Source organism: Artibeus jamaicensis, unplaced genomic scaffold, assembly GCF_021234435.1.
Source record: "Artibeus jamaicensis isolate MK-2021 breed Jamaican fruit bat unplaced genomic scaffold, CSHL_Jam_final contig_519, whole genome shotgun sequence".
NCBI lineage: Eukaryota > Metazoa > Chordata > Mammalia > Chiroptera > Phyllostomidae > Artibeus > Artibeus jamaicensis.
Window position 1 is genome coordinate 12,995,950 of NW_026521871.1, and position 23,536 is coordinate 13,019,485.

Below are 23,536 nucleotides of genomic sequence, written 5' to 3' on the forward strand. Positions count from 1 at the left end.
CCACTGGGGAGCAAGATAGACCACACAACCCCAGGTTCCAATGCAGAGAAATAAAGCCTCAAACCCTCAGACTGAAAAAACCTATGGGAGTTGCAGCAGTGGGAGAAACTCCCACCCTCACAGGAGAGTTTGCTGGAGAGACCCAAAGTGTCCTAGAATATACACAAACCCACCTACCCGGGAATTGGCACCAGCCCAATTTGCTTGTGGGTAGCAGGGGAAATGGCTAAAGCAGGGTGAGAACTGAGCAAGCATCATCGTTCCCACTCTGACCCCTTTCCCATATACAGGGCCACAACACAGCCACATGGGTTGCCCTGCCCTGGTTAATACCTAAGGTTCCACCCCTTACTATGTAACAGGAGTGTGAGGACAAAAATATATATATATCAAATAAAATATATATTATATATAATATATAAATAATATAATATATATATGTAAATAAATATATATATATGGCTCAAATAAAAGAACAGACAAGAGCTCTAGAAAAAATACAACTACCATATTTTTAAGACCTTAAGACGCACCTAGAATTTAGAGGAGGAAAATAGGGGAGAATATTTGAAGCAAAAAATGTGGCAAAATATTTAATAACAAATAACATAATAGTTCACCAGTGTAAATGTAAACAGTATCAACATTAGCAACAATGATTTCTCCCAAATAGGGGGAGGGGTGTGTCTTATAGTCAGAAAAATGCATAAGTGGTGAAGAGATAGCCAACCTATCAGATGGAAAATTCAAAACTGGTAATCAGGAGGCTCACAGAAATGGTTGAATATGAGCACAAAATGGAGGGAAAAAGTGAAGGCTATGAAAAGTGAAATAAGGGAAAATATACAGGGAACCAACAGTGAAGAGAAGGAAATCAGGACTCAAATCAATGGTTTGAACCAGAAGAAAGAAATATTCATTCATCCAGAACAGAATGAAGAAACAATTCAAAAAAATGGAAAGGCTTAGGATAAACCTCTGGGACAACTTTAAACATTCCAACATCCTAATGATAGGAGAGCCAGAAGGAGAAGAGGAAAAGCAACAAATTGAAAACTTACTTGGAAAAATAATGAAGGAAAACTTTCCCAACAGGGCTAAGGAAATAGACATGCAAGTCCAGGAAGCACAGAGAATCCCAAACAAGTTGGACCACAAAAGCACACACCAAGGCACATCATAATTTCATTACCCAAGATTAAAGAGAAAGAGAAAATCTCAAAAGTAGCAAAAGAAAAGGAGATGGTTACCTACAAAGGTATTCCCATAAGACTGTCAGCTGATTTCTCAAAGGAAAACTTACAGGCAAGAAGGGGCTGGAAAGAAGTATTCCAAGTCATGAAAGGCAAGGACCTATGTTGAAGATTATGTTATCCAGCAAAGCTATCACTTAGAATGGAAGGAATGGAAGGGCAAATAAAGTGTTTCCCAGAGAAGGTCAAGTTAAAGGAGTCCATCATCACCAAACCCTTATTACATGAAATGTTAAAGGGACTTAAAAAAAAGAAGATTGAACCTGAACAGTAAAATGATAATGAGCTCACAACTATCAAAACTAAACCCCAAAAAACTAAGCAAACAACTAAAACAGGAACAGAGCCACATAAATGGAGATCATGTGGAGGGCTATCAATTGGGAGAAGGAGGAAGAATGGAGGAAAAGGTACAAGGAATAAGAAGCATAAAGGGTAGGTATAAAATAGACAGGTGGTTAAGAATAGTAAAGGAAATGGAGAAGCCAAAGAACTTACATGTATAACCCATGAACATTAACTGAGGGGAAGGGATTCTGTTGGGAGGATGGGTGAAGGGGGAGTGGGATCAAGGGGAGAAAAAATGAGACAGCGATTATAGCATAACCAATAAAATATACTTAAATAAAATATAGTGTTGAGGGCTAAATGTTTTCAATTGTAGCAAAAAGGAAACAGAGAAAGATTAGAAGACAAAGTTGAAGAAGTCTCTGAAGGAATAAAACAACAACAAATGGAAATAAAGAAAGGAAAAGATAACTAAAAGATTGTCCCAGGAGGCCCAGAATCCAAATAACTGCAGGACACAGTTGTGCTAAGTTTTCTGCCACTATACATATAAGAAGGGATCCCCTTTCTTCCACTTTCTAGTAACATTTTCTCTTTCTTCTGAGCCTTCAACTACAAAGTTGTTGATGTCCATTTCTCAATGAACAGTCTGTTTAAGGCATTGTAGGCTAATTTTTTTATCATGCTTCTCATAATTCTTTCAGTCTCTGCTTACTACCTAATTCCAAAGTCACTTCCATGTTTTTTAGATACTTGTTAAAATAAGATTACCAGATACCCAAATTTCATCTAAATATTAGCTCAAAAGTCCCACATCTCATTATTTGAATTATGTATGTGAGGCTCTGAGTGTGATCCATCCTGGGATACAATTCCTCTCTATTTGTGGACCTAAGAAACAAACAAAAGAGTAAGACTTGGGGACTTCCGCCAAGATGGAGGTTTAGCTGGATGTGCCTGCCTCCTCACACAACCAAGTTTAGGGACAACTAAATATTAGCATCACAAAACACAACCAGAACACGGAAAACTGAACTTTTCGGAAGTCCGCTAACAACAAATTCTTCAGCCTGACCGGTAAGGGGCGAAACCAGTGTCCGGTGAGGACTTACAAAGGAGGGCTCGGTCGGACCGGCGCGCGAATCCAGTCACGCGGGTTCCAAACCCAGGATTGGACCTGGTGAGCCGCCGAGCAGCCCACCGGGGGAGCGACACAGTGGGGAGGCGGTGGCCTGGTTGCGCGCGAGTGAGGGAGTGAGCGGTTGAACCAGCCCGGCGGCGGCAGCGGAGGCGGCGGCGGGGCGCCATTTCCCGCTCTGACCACGCCCCCACATACAGCGTCACAACCCAGCGACCTGGGACTCCAAGGCGCCGCTTGTCCCACTTAAAGGGCCAGAACAGACCAAAAATGTCGCAGGCAGAACTCAAAGCCCCAGAGATAAATCTAAATGACGAAGAAATAGCAAAACTCTCAGACGCACAGTTTAAAACACTGGTCATCACCTTTCTCACAGATTTGGTGGATTACAGCCACAAATTAGAGAAACATATGGAGGCTAAATTAAGGGAAATGAATGGAATTCCACAGGAATCCCATAGAGATGAAAAGGAAACTGGGACTCAAATCAATGCAATGGTCCAGAAGAAAGCAAATAATGGACAAGCAGAAAAGAGTCAAGGAGCAAGAATTCAAAGAAATGAGGAGAGTCTTAGGAACCTCCAGGACATCTTTAAACGCTCCAATATCCGAATTATAGGGGTACCAGAAGGGGGAAAGACACAACCACCAGTGGAAAAACTATTTGAACAAATAATAAAAGAAAATTTCCCCAATCTGGCAAAGGAAATAGACTTCCAAGAAATCCAAGAAGCCCAGAGAGTACCAAAAAAGTTGGACTCAAGAAGAAACACACCAAGGCATATTATAATTACATTAGCCAAAATTAAAATGAAGGAAAGAATCCTGGAAGCAGCAAGAGCTAAGGGGACAATCACCTACAAAGGAGTCCCCATCAGGCTGTCAGCAGATTTCTCAAAAGAGACCTTACAGGCAAGAAGGGGCTGGAAAGAAATATTCCAAGTCATGAAATCTAAAAACCTACAACCAAGATTGCTCTACCCAGCAAAACTTTCATTTAGAACGGAAGGACAGATAAGGTGCTTCTCAGATAAGACCAAATTCAAGGAGTTCATCATCACCAAGCCCTTATTATATGAAATGTTAAAGGGACTTATCTAAGAAAAAGAAGATAAAGAAACATGAACAGTGAAAGGACAACAAACCCACAGTTATTAACAACCACACCTAAAACGAAAGCAAACTAAAAGGACAGCTAGAGCAGGAGTGGAAACATAGAAATGAAGATCTCAAGGAGGGTTAGCAACAGGGGAATGGGAGGAGGAGATGGGGGGAGAAGGTACAGAAAACAGGTAGCATAGACAGTAGATAGAAAATAGATGGGGGGGGGGGCGAGAATAGTTTGGGAAATATAGAACCTAAAGGACTTGAGACGCATGGACATAAACTAAAGGGGGGTAATGGAGGGGTTGGGGGGGTAGGGTGGAGGGAAATGGAGGGGGGAATAGAACAACTGTAACAGCATAATCAATTCAAAAAAATAAATAAATTTAATTAAAAAAAAAAAAAGAAACAAACAAAAAAACAAGTTCTGTGCTCCAAAATACAGTGATGGGATATGCATAGGCTAAGGGAGACATTCCCATTCAAAAAGAGAAGTGAGGGACTTCCACCCAAGAGGGAGGCATAGGTAGACACACTGTTCCTCCTCCCACAACCAAAAGAAATATGACAATTTAAAACCAAAAAACAACCAGACTGACAGAAAATGGAATTGTATGGAAATCCAACAGCCAAGGAGTTAAAGAAGGTACATTCATCCAAACTGGTAGGAGGGGCTGGGTTGGGCAGCCAGGGCGGAGTTAGGCAGTCTGGGCAGAGAGGATGCGGGGCAAGGCAGGGGGGATGATGGACCTATCGGACCCATCAAGGTGGCAGATTGTGGAGCGGGGCAGGAAAGGCTGCAGCTGGAAGACAAGGTGGCCCCACATTCATGCATAGATAAACCAGGCAAAACAAAGGGGGAGCAGGAACTTCCAACCTCACAAGAAAGTTTGTTGGGGAGACCCACAGGGTCCTAGAACGTACACAAACCCACCCACCTGGGACTCAGCACCAGAAGGTCCCAATTTGCTTGGGGGGGGGGGAGTGGGGGAAGAGACTGAAATCGGGCAGAGAGCAGAGCAAGTGCCATTGTTCCCTCTTGGATCCCTTCCCCACATATAGCATCACAACCCAGCCACCAGATTACCCTGCCCTGGTGAATACCTAAGGTTCCGCCCCTTACTTCGGAAGAGGTGCATCAAGACAAAAAAAAAAGACCCAAATGAAAGAATAGATCAAAGCTCCAGAAAAAAATATAACTAAGTAATGAAGGGATAGCCAGCCTATCAGATGCACAGTTCAAAACACTAGTAATCAGAATGCTCACAGAATTGGTTGAGTAGGGGCACAAAATAGAGGGAAAAGTGAAGGTTATGAAAAGTGAAATAAAGGAAAATATACAGGGAATCAACAGGAAAGGGAAGGAAACTGGGACTCAAATGAATGGTGTGGACCAGAAGAAAGAAAGAAACATCCAATCAGAAAAAAATGAAGAAACAAGAATTCAAAAAAATGAGTGACTTGGCACCCTCCAGGACATCTTTATATGTTCCAACACCTGAATTAGAGGGGTGCCAGAAGAAGAGGAAGAACAGCAAATTGAAAACTTTTTGGGAAACATAATGAAGGAGAACTTCCCCAGTCTGGCAAAGGAAATAGACTTCCAGGAAATCCAGGAAGCTCAGAGAGTCCCAAAGAAGTTGGACCCAAGAAGGAACACACCAAGGCACATCATCATTACATTAGCCAAGATTAAAATGAAGGAGAGAATCCTAGAAGCAGCAACAGATAAGGGGACAGCCACCTACAAAGGAGTTCCCTTCAGACTGTCAGCTGATTTCTCAAAAGAGACCTTACAGGCAAGAAGGGGCTGGAAAGAAGTATTCCAAGTCATGAAATCCAAAGACCTACATCCAAGATTGCTCTATCCAGCAAAGCTTTCATTTAGAATGGAAGGGCAGATAAAGTGCTCCTTAGATAAGATCAAATTCAAGGAGTTCATCATCACCAGACCCTTATGATATGAAATGTTAAAGGAATTTATCCAAGAAAAAGAAGATAAAAAATATGTACAATGAAATGACCACAAATTCACAATTATTAACACCCACACCTAAAACAAAAGCAAACTAAGCAAACAACTAGAACAAGAACAGAATCACAGAAATGGAGATCACATGGAGAGTTAGCAACAGGGGAGGGAGAGAGAGGGGGGAAAGCATTTTCTATGCTACAGAAAATAAGTAGCATAGATGGTAGATAGAAAATAGACAGCGGGAGGGCAAGAATAGTATAGGAAATGTAGAAGCTAAAGAACTTAAGACACATGGACATGAACAAAAGTGGGAGAATGTGGGTGGGAGGGGTGTGCAGGGTGGAAGAGCATGAAGGGGGGCAATGGGACAACTGTAATAGCATAATCTAAGAAAAATGGAAGGGAAAAAGAGTGATCAATGGCAAGCAATTTTGAAATCTAGCCAGGTGGACTTCATTAGGTTTCAAAGCCTGGAAAATAGTCTTCTGTAGTTTAATACTCTGCAATCTGAATAATCCTTTTTCTTTAAAGATTGCATGTGTTTACAGCTGAGTTGTTTTATCAGCCCGTGTTCCTGCCTTAGAATTTGAGAAAGTTTAATTGCCCTCTTTCATTTTGTACTCTCTGTTCCCTTTCAGCTCAGTTAACAGTATTCCTACTGGCATAAAATTTTAAAGAACCTTGTAAATATGCTGCATATGTCAGAGGGATTCAGTTGATTAATCAACTACTAGATAACTTTTCCCCCCCAAAATTGAAAGCTTTAATAAAAGTATAAGGATCTGGTATACCAATGTTAGTGAGGGAATGGAGAAACTACCCCTTTCAATAAAATTGTGAGAGGCTTAAATCAGTATAGACTTTTAGGGGTCAATTTGTAATATACATTTAAAAAAAAATTTAAAATGCTTATTTTCAACTGTTCCATCCATGAAAAATTATCCTAAGTAAGTAGTCAAAGATGTGGGCAGAGCTTTTATTCTCAGAGAAAATGTTCATGATATATTAAGTGTATATGTATATAGTTTATTGTATATTATGTAATATATTTCCTCAGTTTTTAAGAGTCCATTAATTATGTCATATCCAGGTAATAACTATTAGGGAAAATTTTCAGCAACATTAAGATGAAGATAAAGTACATATGAGATTATCTCTAGGATTACATGGTTTACAAGTGACCTATTCTTTATACTTTATCATCCAGAATGACTATATTGAACATATATTACTATTATAATTTTTATTTTGTAGATTCTTTATTTAATGTGTTTACTTAAATTAATGGCAGTTAGTTGTAATAGACAACTTCCAGTAGAGGCTACTGGGAATGTGGATATTACACTATTTGTTTTTAATCCTGCCTTTAAGTGTCTGGAAAAGAATTAAATGTATTAGTATATATTGTTTGAATTCTCCATATGATTCCAGCATTCCTTTAATGAGAACCTCTTTGTCTTTTTACTTAAGAGGCTGAAAAGAGTGAAGATTCCTCAGGTGCTTCAGGCCTCTCAGGCTTAAATCGCACATACAGCCAGGACTGCAGCTTTAAGAACAGCATGTACCATGTTGGAGATTATGTCTATGTAGAGCCCGCAGAGGCCAACCTACAACCTCATATAGTCTGTATTGAGAGACTGTGGGAAGATTCTGCTGGTAAGTTCATATTAAATCAAAGGGCAGATTTGTGAGATGTGACTTTTATTCCTTGGCCCTCAGGGAAAAAAATTATAATTCATACATTTTACATCTTCTAACAATAATTGTTCTACAATATATAAAATAAGCACCCACTACATGAAAAACATAGGATCTATAGCACTATGGAGCATTGGCACAGTTTAGTCAAAAGAAATGCAACTTCTTAAAGTCTAGTTGATATTTATTCATTCAATATTTATTAAACACATGCCATAAGCCAAACTCTGTAGGTAGCAGAGAGTCAGAAAAACAAGACTCATGTTTTGCGCCTGGCAAAACTACTCCAATAAAAATCACAAATAAAAGATTATTATAGGGAGACATTTGCCCTGACTTAGAATTTTATTTCAAAAAGCTTCCTGGCCCTTGCTAGTATGGCTCAGTGAGTACCAGCCTGTGAACTAAAGGGTCACTGGTTCAATTCCCAGTCAGAGCACATGCCTTGGTTGCAGGCCAGGTCCCCAGTGGAGGGGCTAGGGAGAAGCAACCACACATTGATGTTTCTCTCCCTCTCTTTCTCACTCCTTTCCCCTCTCTCTAAAAATACATAAAATCTTTAAAACAAACAAAAAAAAGGTTTCCTAGAACAATTTCCTTTAACTTGAGACATGGACAATGAATAGAAATTAATGCAGCCCAAAGCAGGCAGAAATGTGATCCAGGCAATGCAGTTCTTTCAGCTGTTCATATTGGTAGGTTCAGGCCTTTTGCAAAGAATATGCGATTTCTGTTAATGATAATTCTTTCTCTCTCTTTCTTTATTTTTGAGGGGAAAAATGGTTATATGGCTGTTGGTTTTATCGGCCAAATGAAACATTCCATTTGGCTACACGAAAATTCCTAGAAAAAGAAGTTTTTAAGAGCGACTATTACAACAAAGTTCCTGTTAGTAAAATTCTAGGAAAATGTGTGGTCATGTTTGTCAAGGTAAGCAACTTATTAGTCCCAAGTATAAATCATTCCATGGGAATAAAATTTATAAACACACACAAAAAATATTTATAAAATTGGGAGCTCTGTTTTAAACTGTTTGGAAAAAATATTTTTAAAAGCTGTATATGAAGATTTAGGAAGAACTAGCCCTGGCTGGTGTAGCTCAGTGGATTGAGCACAGGCCTGTGAATAAAAGGATCACGGTTAGATTCCCAGTCAGGGCACATGCCTGGGTTGCAGGCCAGTTCCCAGCAGGGGATATATGAGAGGCAACCATACTTTGATGTTTCTCTCCCTCTCTCCTTACCTTCCCCTCTAAAGATAAATAAATAAAATCTTTAAAAATAAAAAATAAAGATTTAGGAAGAAATAAACTTGGAACATGAGGGTGAAAAACCATTTGCTGCCTATACAATGTAGCTATATGCAGTCAGCTTAATTTTTTTATATTTCCAGGGTAATTTTTAAAGATGACATTTTCTGAAAGGTCATTATAACTTGCTAGTGTGGTTTTCAGGTAATAAGTTGTGCTTTTGTGTATTTATCAGATGTAAGGACAGGAGCCCTGCCCATAGCTTTAAGGAACATTATAGCTATATGAAATGCTAATATATGTTCAAAGGGGCAATTGTTAGGTTAAATAAGTTAAATAGTATGTATTTAATAGAGTCATTCTGAATCAGAGAACTACTGCTAGATCTCTAGCCATTTACCATTTGTTGTTAACTGTTAGAAAGTCTAAACAGTTTAACTTTTATTTAGTTGGTGTTTATTTTTGGAATTTTCTTTTTTGTTCATTGATTTTCAGAAAATGCACCTAATTAATCTCATCATTATATCCCCCAGGAATACTTTAAATTATGTCCAGAAAACTTTCGAGATGAAGATGTTTTTGTCTGTGAATCACGGTATTCTGCCAAAACCAAATCTTTTAAGAAAATTAAACTGTGGACCATGCCCATCAGTTCGGTTAGGTTTGTCCCTCGGGATGTACCCTTGCCAGTGGTCCGAGTGGCCTCTGTATTTGCAAATGCAGATAAAGGGGATGATGAAAAGAACACAGACAACTCAGAAGACAATCGAACTGAAGACAATTTTAACTTGGAAAAGGTATGTAGATAGTAGCCACACAAAATAATTTTACATTTCAAAATAAATAATATAAAACCTTGGTCAAACAGAAAGAAGGGAACTATAAAGGAGAGACAAAATTTAATACTTGGTGTTAACTGGTGAGGCTCAGTAGGTTAGGCATCATCCTGCAAACTGCAAAGTTGCTGGTTTCATTCCCGGTCAGGGCACATGCCTGGGGTGCAGGGGAGGTCCCCGGAGCGGGGCATGTCAGAGGCAACCCATCAATGTTTCTTTCTCCCTTCGGCTCTCTCTAAAAATAAATAAATAAAATCTTATTTAAAAATTATGAAATAAAAAGAAATTATTATTTAGACAACAGAACAGTAGAATTTAAAAGTAAATCCAAGTGCTAATCCTCCGACAAGTCTAATGAAATAAATTACCAACCATTCTAATACAGAAAAAAGAAGGGAATTAAGCTCAGACATTTAAAATGTGTAAGAAATTAAAGACTTCTGTGTTTTTGTTAATAAATTTGAAAGTGTGAATAAAGTGAATAATTTTGTAAGATAATGCAAATTATTAAAGTAGAATCAGGAAGAGATATAACACATAAGTGGACAAGAACATGAAGAAATATTTTTAAATATCAAAGAGCTAACCCCAAAGAGGACTCAGACAAGATAATTTCATAGGTGGATTCTTTTAACCCTTTAAGGACCTATAATTATAATGCTTAAATTATTTCAGAGCATGGAAAACAAAGAAAACTTAAGTTTGTTTTACAAAGCCAGAATAATCTTGATTCCAAAGGCTAACAAAATAAAGAGCTACAGTTCAGTCTCACAAATACTGATGGAAAAAAAAAACTTGGGGAGAAAAATGTTTTTACAAGTGAAATCAAATTACCAAGTGCAGTTTATTCTCAGAAAGCAAGGAATTTTCAAAATTAGGACAACTCACTAATTTTATTATAGTAATAGATTAAAAGAGAAGTTTTTTAGCCCTGGCTGGCGTAGCTCAGTGGATTGAGCACGGGCCTGTGAACCAGAGTATCACGGTTCGAGTCCCAGTCAGGGCACATGCCTGGGTTGCAGGCCAGTTCCCAGCAGGGAACTCACAAGAGGCAACCACACATTGATGTTTCTCTCCCACTCTTTCCCCTTCCCTTCCCCTCTCTCTAAAAATAAATAAATAAAATACTTTAAAAAAAAGAGAAATTTTTTGATGAAGTACATTATGTGTTTAACATTTTAGATGTGTATTTCCTCAAACTGATTTTTTATTATATTTAATCTCTATTGTATTTTTCCCATTACCCTTTAGTCCCCTTACATCCCCCGGTCCCCCACAATTACCATACTATTGTCCATGCCCATGAGTCCTTTTTCCTTTTTGCTCAGTCAAGGAATATACATGAGTAAGGAGCTTGCTGTATATTTTTCTGAATGTAACAATGTAGTTAAAACAACAAAAGTAGTGAAAATATTGACAGAGGCAAGATTTTTTTTTTTTTGCAGATAATGGGGAGAAGATCTATTTATAAATCAGTAGCTTTCTTATGTAAACATAATCCATAAGCCTTTTAAAGGGAAAATGAAAACCATCAGTCTACTAAAGGACATAAAAGATGAATAGATTATTTTTGGAATGGACAAAATTATTCTAATGTTCTTATGAAAGAATAAATATGTATGTGACAGTCACCAGAAGAATAAAAGAAAATAATCTAAAAGCTTGACAGCATCTGAACTCTTGCTCCCCTGTATATGTCATTTAAAAAAATGTATGCTTTGCTGTGACAGATGTTACATTTTACAAAACTATACTTAAAAAATTGAGATACTAGCTCAGGACTGGTCAGTGAAAGAAATAAGCTTTTCACAATTAAATCCAGAATATAAACGTAGTATTTTAAACCAGCAGGAATGGATGGAATCAGATGATAGTAGAAAAGTTGGTAGCCATTTGGAAAAGAAAAGGGGGGGGAACCCATGTTCACTCTTCATATCCAAAATAACATATAAACATAAGAAAGAAACAGTACTAACTAAAAAGAAAGAGTACTAGTTTCTGACATAAGTATATTTATTGTGTTTACCTATAATTTTTTATTCATTTACAAGCTTTAGAATGGGTTCTTTCTATGCTATATGATATGAAACCCAGGAGCTATATAAGGAAAAAAGTTATTCTATTGATTTATAATTGAATATGTCAATTAGCTTAATAAAACAGTCTAAGGACTTCTATTTCTAATGTACAAAGATTTCTTTAGAGTCTAAGAAAAAAATAACACTAAAACAATGGTGACCAAGTAGATCACTTTTAGAAGGAAAGCAGCCAAAACACATAACAAAATGTGTTAATCTACTAGTTTTCAAAATGCCTAAGAGAGATTGGCAAGAATTCTAAAGAAATGAAGCCTGGTATGGGGCAATACACTCTCATCTTCCTTGATGACATTGCCTTTGACCCTGCAGTTTGATGACAGGGAATGTGCTTCCACATAGTACTCATAGGTATGCCAAAGGATTCTCTACAGGGAGTGACATTAGTCTAGTTGTAAAAGCAAAAGCCCTAGGCCAAACCCATGGTGCTCAATGAATAGGAATAAACCCAATAGTGTCCAAAGCCCATGGGCACTATTCAAGTGCCCATGAATAGGAATTAAGTTGTTGTACATCTATATAATGCAGGTTATAGCTGATGACGGGAATAAAGTAGGTCTATTGTAGTAACACTGAAAAATTTTCAAGTTAGTGAAGAAAGGTATTACAAACAGATTGCAGCATGAGACGTTCATTACTCAAGAAAACAAAAATGTGTGTTTATATATATTGCTATCTCAGGTTAGATCACAAAAGACTTTTGTTTTCTAAGTTTTACATGTGCTAATGTTTAAATTATTTCCAACAAATATATAATCAAGAAAGACAAAGTTTTAAAATTGATAATGTAAAAACTGGAAAAAATTGAATTCTTAGTGTTTTAGGAAAGAATGTCCATTTTCATGTGCTAATACTTGAATTTCTTACATTTTACCAATATATGTGAGAATCATAGAGACACTAATTTTAAAAGACGAAGAAATATCAGGGGAAGCTAATGTGAAATTAACTTAGATTTGTTATTTTTATTATTAGAATTTATAAGTCCCCAGGGTCCTCTCAGTATGAGTTACTGTTTTGTCTCATTATTTTGATATTGGATGACCAAGACAAGTCATTCTAGAAACCTTTTTAAAGACTAACTTTAGAAAACAACCCATTCCTAAAGTAAAAAGGAATTCTTTTGACTGTAGTTCATATACAATATTATATTGGTTTAAAGTGGGCAATATAGTGATTCAGCACTTACATAACTTGTTACTGTACAAAGTTACTATAATACTGTTGTATTTTCTATGCTGTACATTACATCCCATGGCTTGTTTATTTTACAACTGGAAGTTTGTACCTCTTAATCCCCTCATCTCTTCTTGCATCCCCTCTGGCAACTATCAGTTTGTCCTCTATGTCTGTGAGTCTGTTAGATTACACATGTAAGTGAAATCATGTGGTACATTTTTCTGTCTGACTTATTTAACTTAGCATAATACTCTCTAGGTCTATCCATGTTGTTGCAAATGACAAGTTTCCTTTTCTTATGGCTCAGTAGTATTCCTCTGTGTGTGCGTGTCATGTCTTCATTCATGTTTGGGTGGATACCTAGGTTGCTTTCGTATCTTGGCCATTGTAAATAATGCCTCAGTGAACACAGGGGTATGTGTTTCTTTCATATTAGTGTTTTTATTTGGACAGATATCCCGAAGTGGAGAATTGTTAGATTGTATGATATTTTTAAGTTTTAGAGAAACCTAAATACTGTTTTCCATAGCAGCTGCACCAATGTACAGCCCTACTAACAGTGCACAAGGTTTCTTTTTCTCCAACTCCTTGCTAATACTTGTTATTTGTTGTCTTTTTTATAGCTGTTCTAACAGGTGCGAGGTGATATCTCATTGTGGTTTTGATTTGCATTTCCTTTATGATAGTTGAGCATCTTTTTGTCTGTCTGCTGGCCATCTATATTTCTTCTTTGGAGAGATGTCTGTTCAGGTCTTCTGCTCCCTCCCCCTTTTTAAAATTTTCACCTGATAATAGAGAGGAAGGGGAGAGAGAGAGAGCAAGAGAGTAATATCAATTGATTGCTTCCTGTGGGCTCCCTGACCAGGGACTTGAACCTGCAACCTGGGTACGTGCCCTGAACAGGAATTGAACCCGCAACTCTTCTGTGTATGTGATGACACTCCAACCAGCTGAGCCACACTGACCAGGGCCTCTGCCCATTTTTTATTTGGATTGTTTGTTTTTATGTTGAGTTGTATGAGTTCTTTATAAATTTTGGATATTAACTTACCATATCACTTGCAAATATCTTTTCCCATTCATTAGGTTGCCTTCTTGTTTTGTGGTTTCCTTTGCAGCGTAAAGCCTTTTTGCTTTAATGTAGTCCCATTTGTTTATATTTGCTTTCATTGCCCCTTGCCCAAGGAGACACATAAGAAAAGTTATTGCTAAGAACGTTAAAGAGTTTACTTCCTATGTTTTCTTCTAGAAGTTTTATGGTTTCAAGTCTTACATTTCAGTCTTTACTCCATTTCCAGTTTATTTTTGTGTATGGTATATAGAAGTGGTCCAGTTTTATTTTTTACTTGTAGCTGTCTATTTTTTCCAACACATTTATTGAACAGACTGTTTTTTCCCCATTGTATATTCTTGGCCTCCTTTGTTGTAGATTAATTGACCAGAAAACGGTATTCTTAATCTCAGGGGTTACTTTCTGTACAGCTTCCATTCCTTCAAGTGCCCCTTCACTAGCATTTATATGGCACCTCTTTCATTTTTAAGGATTCCCCCCCCAAGACTATTTTAATATCATATTTCAAGTCTTTAAGATCAAAACATCGGGTTATTTGGTCATTCTAAAAAAGATTTTCTCTTTTTTTGAAGTTTCAAGTTTTCTCGGAGAGACAGGAAGATGCAGTAGAATATTTTGTGGTTCTAGAGTTTCCTGAGCTTTTAAAACACCTAGCACACTATGTTCATTATTTGCTAGGTTCTCAGTAAATGATCTTTTTTATTTTCATTAGTCCAAACTTTCTCTGTTTTGTTGCCCAGACTATAAAACAACAATGCGTAGAATTTGCTCCTTATATTCTATGATAGTGTGTGAATGAGGCTGCTTCTGAATGCTAAGTCTTCTCCAGTGTTTTTTTGCTAAAGGCTATGGGAATAGAGGGAGGAGAAAGAGGGGAAAATAGCATCCTAAAATAACATTTTATGAAAATTAACTAGAAATTTAAAATAGATACAATTACCATATGATTTCATTTATATATGGAATCTAATGAACAAACTGAACTAACAAGCAAATAAAGAGAAACTCAGAGAACAGGCTGAGAACTCTGGGGTGGGGGTTAGTTACTGGGTGGAAGGATTTAGCAAAAAGGGAAAAGAACTCATGGACATGGACAACAGTATAATAATTACGGGGGTAGAGGGTATAGTAGTATAAATGATAATGAAAAAATATAATAAAAAATAAAAGATATAATATTTGATAAGACTCAGTTTGATTTCAGTAGCCTAATCTTTTGTTTTTTCTTCATCAAAGCTTCTATTGTTATTTATTTCTTGTAAGTTAATATGAAGGAAAGTCTGTTTTTCTTTCTTACTTTTTCTGTCTACTCCTCGATTGTCAACTCTGTACCTTCAACCAGTTTCCTTTACAACAGGAGAAGGAAGATGTCCCTGTGGAAATGTCCAATGGGGAACCAGGTTGCCACTACTTTGAGCAGCTCCGTTATAATGACATGTGGCTGAAGGTTGGCGACTGTGTCTTCATTAAGTCCCATGGCCTTGTGCGTCCTCGTGTGGGCAGGTGAGTGTTATTGAAGTAGCGGGAATAAAGTTGGTTCTGAGAGATGTGGAGCCAGTAAAAAAAAATTCATCCCTCCCTGGCTGGTGTACCTCAGTGGATTGAGCATTGGTCAGCAAACCAAAGGGTTGCCAGTTCGATTCCCAGTGTAGGACACATGTCTGGGTTGCAGGCCAGGTCCCCAGTACAGGACGCATGAGAGGTAACCACACATTGATGGTTCTCTCTCTCTCTCTCTTTCCCCTCCTTTCCCCTCTCTTAAAAATAAATAATATCTTTTAAAAAATTCATCTCTCTTTAGAAGGAAGACAAAAAGTCTCTCCCCAGGTAACTTACCCAGCTTTCTCTCACACCCTAATTCCCCTGCTTTTGCGTCTAGTGATACTTCCTTCTTTATATTCCTTCACAAAATCTTTTTTTCTCTTCTCCTACCAATTACTGAACTCTCAACCCTGAAATCTCCCTGCCCACTTCATATGGTAAACTCCTTTAGCTTAAATTTGAAATGGTACGTCCCTAAGGGGAAACCTTCCATCCCCTCCAGGCTGGGTTAGGTCCCCCTGTTACACTCAGAACACCATGTATTTTCTTCTCCTTGGAGCACATATCACATTATCATATTCTCAGGTTCTGTATTGGACTGCAAATGCCCAAAGAGTAGAGACCCTCCCTTTTTGCTCTCCTTTGTATCCTCTATTTCAAACATAGTACCTGAAATATAGTAAGGGCTCAGATACTTGAATGAACAAATAAATGGATAGAAGTATGGCTGGATGACATAAAACAACAGTAAAGGAGTCAAAGACAGCACTGGGCAGTGCTTAGGAAGAGTAGTTGGTTATAAGAGATCTTGGTTTAAGTCCCAGCCCTGCTAGTTTCAAATTACTTGCAAATGATTTACCTCTTTGAGTCAGTTTCCTTGTATTTGTTTCAGCATTCACTAATCATTTATTATACACCTCCCATTTGTCAGAGTCTAAGGATACATAGTAAATAAAAGAGACAAATATCTTAGTCCCATTGATGTTTGTACTAGTAGGAAGATAAGGCTAAACATCATGAATAAGTAAAGTATATAATATATATCATGTTAAAATAATTTTTCCCTCAAATGAATAGCCAAATGTTCATTTCTCTTTTTCCAAGTCTCTTCTCATGTGCTTAAAGGGAGAAAAAAATCAAGGAAATTGTTTTTATCAAAACAACCAGTGAAACTCCTCTGTTTGTTAAGTTTTGGGATAATAGAATTTTTGTTAGATTAATCCTTCAAGAATGAAGCTCATTAAAATGTTATTTTAATGGAATTTCTCTCTTTTTTCCCCTCCTAAGAATTGAAAAGGTATGGGTCCGAGATGGAGCTGCATATTTTTATGGCCCCATCTTTATTCACCCAGAAGAGACAGAACATGAGCCCACAAAAATGTTCTACAAAAAAGAAGTGTTTCTAAGTAATCTAGAAGAAACCTGTCCCATGACATGTATTCTGGGTAGGTATTTATGCCATTTCATTTAATCACATTCATTCTACCACAGTTGATTAAATACTTCTGGGCTAGGCACTGTTGTAGATGCTAGGTATGCAGCAATAAACAAACTAAAGTCTCTACTCTTTTAGAGACTTCTAATGGGGTAGATGTTGGGGAGTCAGTAAATTAAAGTGAAATATATAGAACATCAGGTAGTAATTAGGACTATGAATGAGAATAAAGCAGAGGAAGGAGGATAGAGATTAATGTTGAGAGAAGATCTTGTTTTAGGTAGTGTACAGCCACCAAAAGTCTTTCTGATAGATGACATCTAAATAGAGCCCTAAAGGGTGTGAGGAAGAAAACCTTTTGAGTACCTGAGATTTCGCTCCTTTTAGGCACAATAAACACCAAATGCAAAGACTTTAAGGAAGAGTATCTGGGCATGTTTGAGACACAGTAAGCAAGCTGGGTAGCTGGAGCAAGGCAGGGGTGTGTGGGAGGGAATGAGCCTTCTGAGGTAGCTAAGCACCCAGTCATGGTAGGTCCTATAGACTGTAGAAATTGAGTTTAGAGAAGATAGGAAGTCCTGTGAGGGTCTGAGCAGAGAGGTGATGTGATCCCACATATGCATTAGAGGAATCACTATGGCTACAATTTGAGAATACGTCGTAAGAAGAGTGCCTCGGCCCGCGAGGCAGTCAACGGGGTCCGCCGATATACCTGTAACGGATGAAGGGGGATGGGACAGGAGGCGCGAAGAATGGCAGCAAGACAAAGGATTCTGATCAAGCTGCAAATTTTATTTCAAAATGGAGGGAGTTATATAGAGGAGGGCAGTGGAGGAAGTGCAGTGGATAGGTGGCTTCAAAGCGTGCTCTAGCCTGCAATTGGCCGGGGGGTGCATGGCGGGCGCGTGATCAAGGCACTGATTGGTGTGCCACCCGCATGTCCAGGAGGGGGAGTTCTATGGCTCCTAACCACAGCATCCTGTTATTCAGGTGCAACCTTCAGGTCGGATTGTATCAGCCTGTTTCAGGCTTATCCCAGCCCCCAACATCTCCTCCCTTATTTTTATTTTTAAGGTGAGGAGTGGACTTTAACCGGCTAGGGGAGGCAGAGGTCTGGCTCCTCCTGAGCTCGTCCCGAGCTCTGAAGCACCTTTTTCGGAGGAGAGGGTTGGGGTGCTGACCTCTATGCAAGCCGACTTGCCTTTTTATTGCTTTGAGGGCGAGGGAGAATGTAGATAGGGTAGACTTTAACCAGCTGGGGGAGGCAGAGGCCTGACTCCTCCTGGGCTCATTCTGAGCTTTAGGGTACCTTTTGGGAGGAGAGGAGTTGGGTACCAACCTCTTTGCAAGTCAGCTTACCTCTCAGGAGACTCGAAGTGGCCGTATGTACAGGCCTCTCCTTGCAGTGCTTTGCCTTGCACCCAGCGGTGTCTATCACAGCTACTTGGCTGTGAAGCATACCTTCGAGGGTTATGCTGCTCCCGCAGGAGGGGAACCTGGCAGGAATCGTGGGCTAGCACCCCAGCAGCTGTACGGCTCAGAGTCCGCTCCATGTTCTAGCATTTCTAATTGTTGATAGTGTACCTGAATAGGTCTTCCTAGTACACTGTTAAGTTGGTCTTTGATTAAGTTGGTTATACGTCTAAGAATCCAGGGAGCAAAGGAGAGGATGAGGGTGATTGAAACTAAAGGTCCTAAGAGGGGAAGGGGGTAGGGGAGAATTCCGTTAAGTCCACCCCAAAGGGTGTGTTCGGAAAGTTCTTTTCCTTTACAGACGCAGGGTTGTCCAAATAGGGCGAGGCAGGGGTTTTGGGGTGGTCCTTCTCGTCCTCCGTCTGTCTTTAGGTATGGGAGTGTTCCGAGTAGTATAATGATGTTTATTCGGTGCGTTCTGTTTCCTGTAATAGAAAGGAGAGAGAAGTCCCTCAGGGAGTATGGCTTATCCCTGGGCTTGATTAGATGCCGGAGCAGAGGCGAACATAGTCACAGAGCTCTCCTTGGCGATAGGGGCGGATGGCATTTTGGCAAGCGGGGTTGGCATTTTCATAAGCTAAGTGTTTAACGAAAGCGTTTTTTACTTTCGCCCGCGCCAAAGAGCCTCTCAGCTAATTCCTGTAAACGACTTATAAAATCACTGTATGGCTCATCTGGGCCTTGTCTTATTTTTTGCAAGAGAAGTGGTTGCGGTACCTTTTTGTGGAAGGTGCCTCCATGCTTTAAGACCCGCGGACTGGATTTGGGTTAAAAGTCCGGGGGGAAATTGAGCTTGTCTCTCATTGTTTTGATAGGGGGCGGAGCCAAGAAACTTAAGGATGCTCCAATTTTTAGAGGAGGATTTTCGCATATTGCGCTGGACAAACTGTTTAGCGGTGTCTTCATATTCGCTTTTCCAAAGAATAAAGTCACCTCCGCTCAGCGCTGCCTTTGCTAGAAAGAACCAATCATTGGGCGTGAGCCAGCGCTCACTAAGATTTTCAATTAGGGCAAGGGAAAAGGGAGCTGTGGGCCCATAGTGTGTTACAGCAGCTTTGACTTTTTCTAGTGTTTTAAGACTAAGTTTTTTATACGTGTGAAAATAAGCTTGGGGGGTCGTAGTGTCTCTTATACTGGGCTGTGCTTCATCTATATCAGAAGGGGAGCTGTCAGAGTCTTCGGGGTCATCACTGTCAGGAAGGGGGGTAGCTGCAGCCGCAGCTGAACTATCTACGTTCTCGGTCTTATCTGGGCGAGTCTGGGATCTAGTAACAGGGAATGCTAAAGTTTCGTGGGGAGGGGGACTGATCGTAAGAGCGGAGAGTTCATTGGCAATGGTTTTGATATCTCGGATGAAAGAGAGGGTTTCCTGAAGGAAAGGCTTTGGAAACGGAGTGAGTGCGGCGGTGGCCGCCAGCGGCAAAGCAGTGGGTGCCTTGCACGCCGCGGGCTGAATGGCGGAAGCGCTATGCACCGGAGGCGAAATGGCGGCGGCGGGTGCGTGAGAGGTACTATAAGGAGGCGGTTTGAATGGTGGAAGGACTGCCGCTACGAGCGGCGGCCAGTCGGGATTATTGTAGCGAGCGGCCTCGTACTCTAACTCTGCCTGTTCAGAGGGGTCTAACTGGTCGCCGGGGTCCTGGGAATTGGGGGGTGGAGCAGAGGAATAGAACTCCTGAAGGGGAGGGTACAGAGAAGGGACTTGAGGGTCTGCATCTATTCGGATGGAAACAGAAGGACAGTTTGAAGGCGCTCGTGAGGGAGGTCGCGAAAGCGAGTCAGCACGATCGGGAAGGCCGTGGACTGAGGGGGCTTTGGAGGGGGCCGGGGAGTGACTGCGGAGAATTTCTTGCCCCTCTTTGCAAAGGCGCTGTATGTCAGGGGAATTATTGTGGTTTTTAAGGATGTCTGTTATGAGGTTATAATAGTCAAAGGCAGTTATAGGGATAGTCTCGGGGCCAAAAACCTTATAATAATCATTTAGACAGTTGCCTACACGGCGCCAGACGCGGGAGTCAATGCTACCCTCCTGAGGAAACCATGGGCAGATTTTAAAAACGAAAGTGAAAAAGGAATTCAAATCTTTTTTACGAACTCTTATCTTGCGCACCTTGAGAGACTCTTTTAATTGAGCGACGAACAAATCACGTTGTGAGCATGCCTGTCCCATGGCTGGGTCTTACCTTTGAAATGCCGCTGTCGGGGAACGGGGGTCGTCAGGGAATGCCGGCGCGCGGTTGAGTAGTCGCGTGAGCCGGGCGAAAACGCTGCGATCGAAGGGGACAGCGGTCCGCACAGGCGATCAGCGGGGCCCCACGTTGGGCGCCAGTTGCCTCGGCCCGCGAGGCAGTCAACGGGGTCCGCCAACGGGGTCCGCCGATATACCTGTAACGGATGAAGGGGGATGGGACAGGAGGCGCGAAGAATGGCAGCAAGACAAAGGATTCTGATCAAGCTGCAAATTTTATTTCAAAATGGAGGGAGTTATATAGAGGAGGGCAGTGGAGGAAGTGCAGTGGATAGGTGGCTTCAAAGCGTGCTCTAGCCTGCAATTGGCCGGGGGGGTGCATGGCGGGCGCGTGATCAAGGCACTGATTGGTGTGCCACCCGCATGTCCAGGAGGGGGAGTTCTATGGCTCCTAACCACAGCATCCTGTTATTCAGGTGCAACCTTCAGGTCGGATTGTATCAGCCTGTTTCAGGCTTATCCCAGCCCCCAACAGAAGAGCAGTTAAAAGACTTTTATATTTTATAGTCTTTGTTGGACTCTTAACCCTAGTAATGTTATTGTCTCATTTCCAGAAATGTGAAGGACTCAAGTTTTGGTTTGTGTTCCATCTTCCTTGGTATTATAGTCACATTCTTTCTGCTTCTCAGATGTAGATGTATGCATCATACACTACCATCATTTTCAGCCTAGATTGTTTTTGGTGCTGTGAATTTTTTCAGACTTAGATGTGGTAAAAATGTCTGAATGGCCTGGTAGTTCAACACATTTTCTTCCTCCCACCCTGCAGAGAGGGAGCAAAGGCTAGTGAAATTAAAACCTTGAGATTTCTGCAGCAGAGAATATCTCCCTGGTAACTTGTGATTCATGTTAAAGCAGTGTCCTAGAGCCTTAACCAGCCTCTCCTTTGGTTAGAGCAACCATATCACTTAGTGCTTTTCAGTTTTTTTCTTAGTGGCTAATCTAGAGATTAGGTCTTACATTTATGACAATCTAGTTTGAATTAATACTAATTTAGCTTCATTAGTATACAGACAGTCTTCTCTACAGCTCCATTTCTCCTGCTTTGTGTTGTCAGGAATTACCTCTCTATAGGTTGTGTGCCCATTTACATAGATTTATATTGTAAGTATATCTACTTTATTTTTATTTTTTATTTTTCAGTTAGAGTTGATATACAATATTATGTTAGTTTCAGGTGTGCATCCCAGGGATCAGACATTATATAACGTACTAAGTGATCATCCCCAATAAATCTCATACCCATCGGACACCGTACATAGGTACTAGAATATTATTGACTGTATTCCCTATGGTATACTTTACATCCCCATGGCTGTTTCATAACTACCAATTCGTACATCTTAATCCCTTCATCTTTTTTACCTATTCCCCAAACCCCCCTACCATCTGGCAACCATTAAAATGTTCTCTTTATCTGTTTCTGTTCTGCTTGTTCATTTATTTTGTCTTTTAGATTCAGTTGTTGATAGATACATATTTATTGCCTTTTTATTGTTTATATTTTTCTTCTTCTTGAAGAAAACTCTTAAACATTTATGTCATACTGGTGTGATGGGGATGAACTCCTTTAACTTTTTCCTGTCTGGGAAGTTCTTCAAATGTCCTTCCATTCTAAATTATAGCTTTGCTGAGTAGAGTATTCTTGGTTGTAGATCCTTGCCTTTCATCACTTTGAATATTTCTTGGTACTCCTCTGGCCTGCAGAGTTTCTGCTTTGTTTGTTTTTTATATTTTATTGATTATGCTATTACAGTTGTACCATTTCCTCCCCTTCGTTCCCCCCAACCCTGCACACCCACTCACCCCCTCCCCCCTTTAGTCCACGTCAATGTGTCACAAGTTCTTTAGATTCTATATTTCCCATACTATTCTTGTCCACCCCCTGTCTATTTTCTACCTACCGTCTATGCTACTTATTGTCTGTACCTTCTACCCTCCCCCACTCCCCTGTTGCTAACTCTCCATGTGATCTCTATTTCTATGGTTCTGCTCCTGATCTAGCTGTCCTCTTAGTATGCTTTTGTTTTAGGTGTGGTTGTTAATAACTGTGAGTTTGCTGTCCTTTCACTGTTCATGTTTCTTTAACTTCTTTTTCTTAGATAAGTCCCTTTAACATTTCATATAATAAGGGCTTGGTGAGGATGAACTCCTTGAATTTGATCTTATCTGAGAAGCACTTTATCTGCCCTTCCATTCTAAATGAAAGCTTTTCTGGATAGATCAATCTTGGATGTAGGTCTTTGGATTTCATGACTTGGAATACTTCTTTCCAGCCCCTTCTTGCCTGTAAGGTCTCTTTTGAGAAATCTGCTGACAGTCTGATGGGAACTGCTTTGTAGGTGACTGTCCCCTTATCTCTTGCTGCTTGTAGGATTCTCTCCATTTTAATCTTGGCTAATGTGATTACGATGTACCTTGGTGTGTTCTTCCTTGGGTCCAACTTCTTTGGGACTCTCTCAGCTTCCTGGACTTCCTAGAAGTCTATTTCCTTTGCCAGATTGGGGGAGTTCTCCTTTATTATTTGTTGAAATAAGTTTTCCACTTGTGGCTGGTCTTCTTTCCCTTCTGGTACCCCTATAATTCAGATTTTGGAACATTTAAAGATGTCCTGGAGGTTCCTAAGCTTCTCCTCATTTTTTTGTTGTTCTTGTTTCTTCATTCTTTTTTGTTTGGTCGTTTTTTTGTTTCCTTCTGGTCCACTCCATTGAATTTAGTCCCAGTTTCCTTTCCATCACTGTTCGTTCCCTTCCCATCACTATTGGTTCCCTGTACATTTCCCTTCCTTTCACTTAGTGTAGCCTTCATTTGTTCATCTAATTTGTGACTAAAATCAACCAGTTCTGTGAGCATCCTGATCACCAGTGTTTTGAACTGTGCATCTGATAGATTGGCTATCTCTTGGTCACTTAGAAGTATTGGCTCTAGGGCTTTGAGCTGTTCTTTTTCT

General features: G+C 39.9%; 1 protein-coding gene across 26 annotated transcripts in view; it reads left to right on the top strand.

Annotated features, from left to right (window-relative positions):
* The window catches only part of PBRM1 (polybromo 1), a 135,808-nt gene that overhangs the window by 84,900 nt on the left and 27,372 nt on the right, over positions 1–23,536 (top strand). For 16 of the 26 annotated variants that reach the window (XM_053669360.1, XM_037134696.2, XM_037134694.2 and 13 more), the window contains 5 exons: positions 7,229–7,414; positions 8,229–8,386; positions 9,239–9,502; positions 15,231–15,391; positions 16,718–16,875. In XM_053669360.1, coding sequence (XP_053525335.1) covers positions 7,229–7,414; positions 8,229–8,386; positions 9,239–9,502; positions 15,231–15,391; positions 16,718–16,875 — 927 coding nt within the window. The remainder of the gene's footprint in view (positions 1–7,228; positions 7,415–8,228; positions 8,387–9,238; positions 9,503–15,230; positions 15,392–16,717; positions 16,876–23,536) is intronic. The other 10 variants (XM_037134689.2, XM_037134698.2, XM_037134701.2 and 7 more) reach the window with 1 other exon arrangement.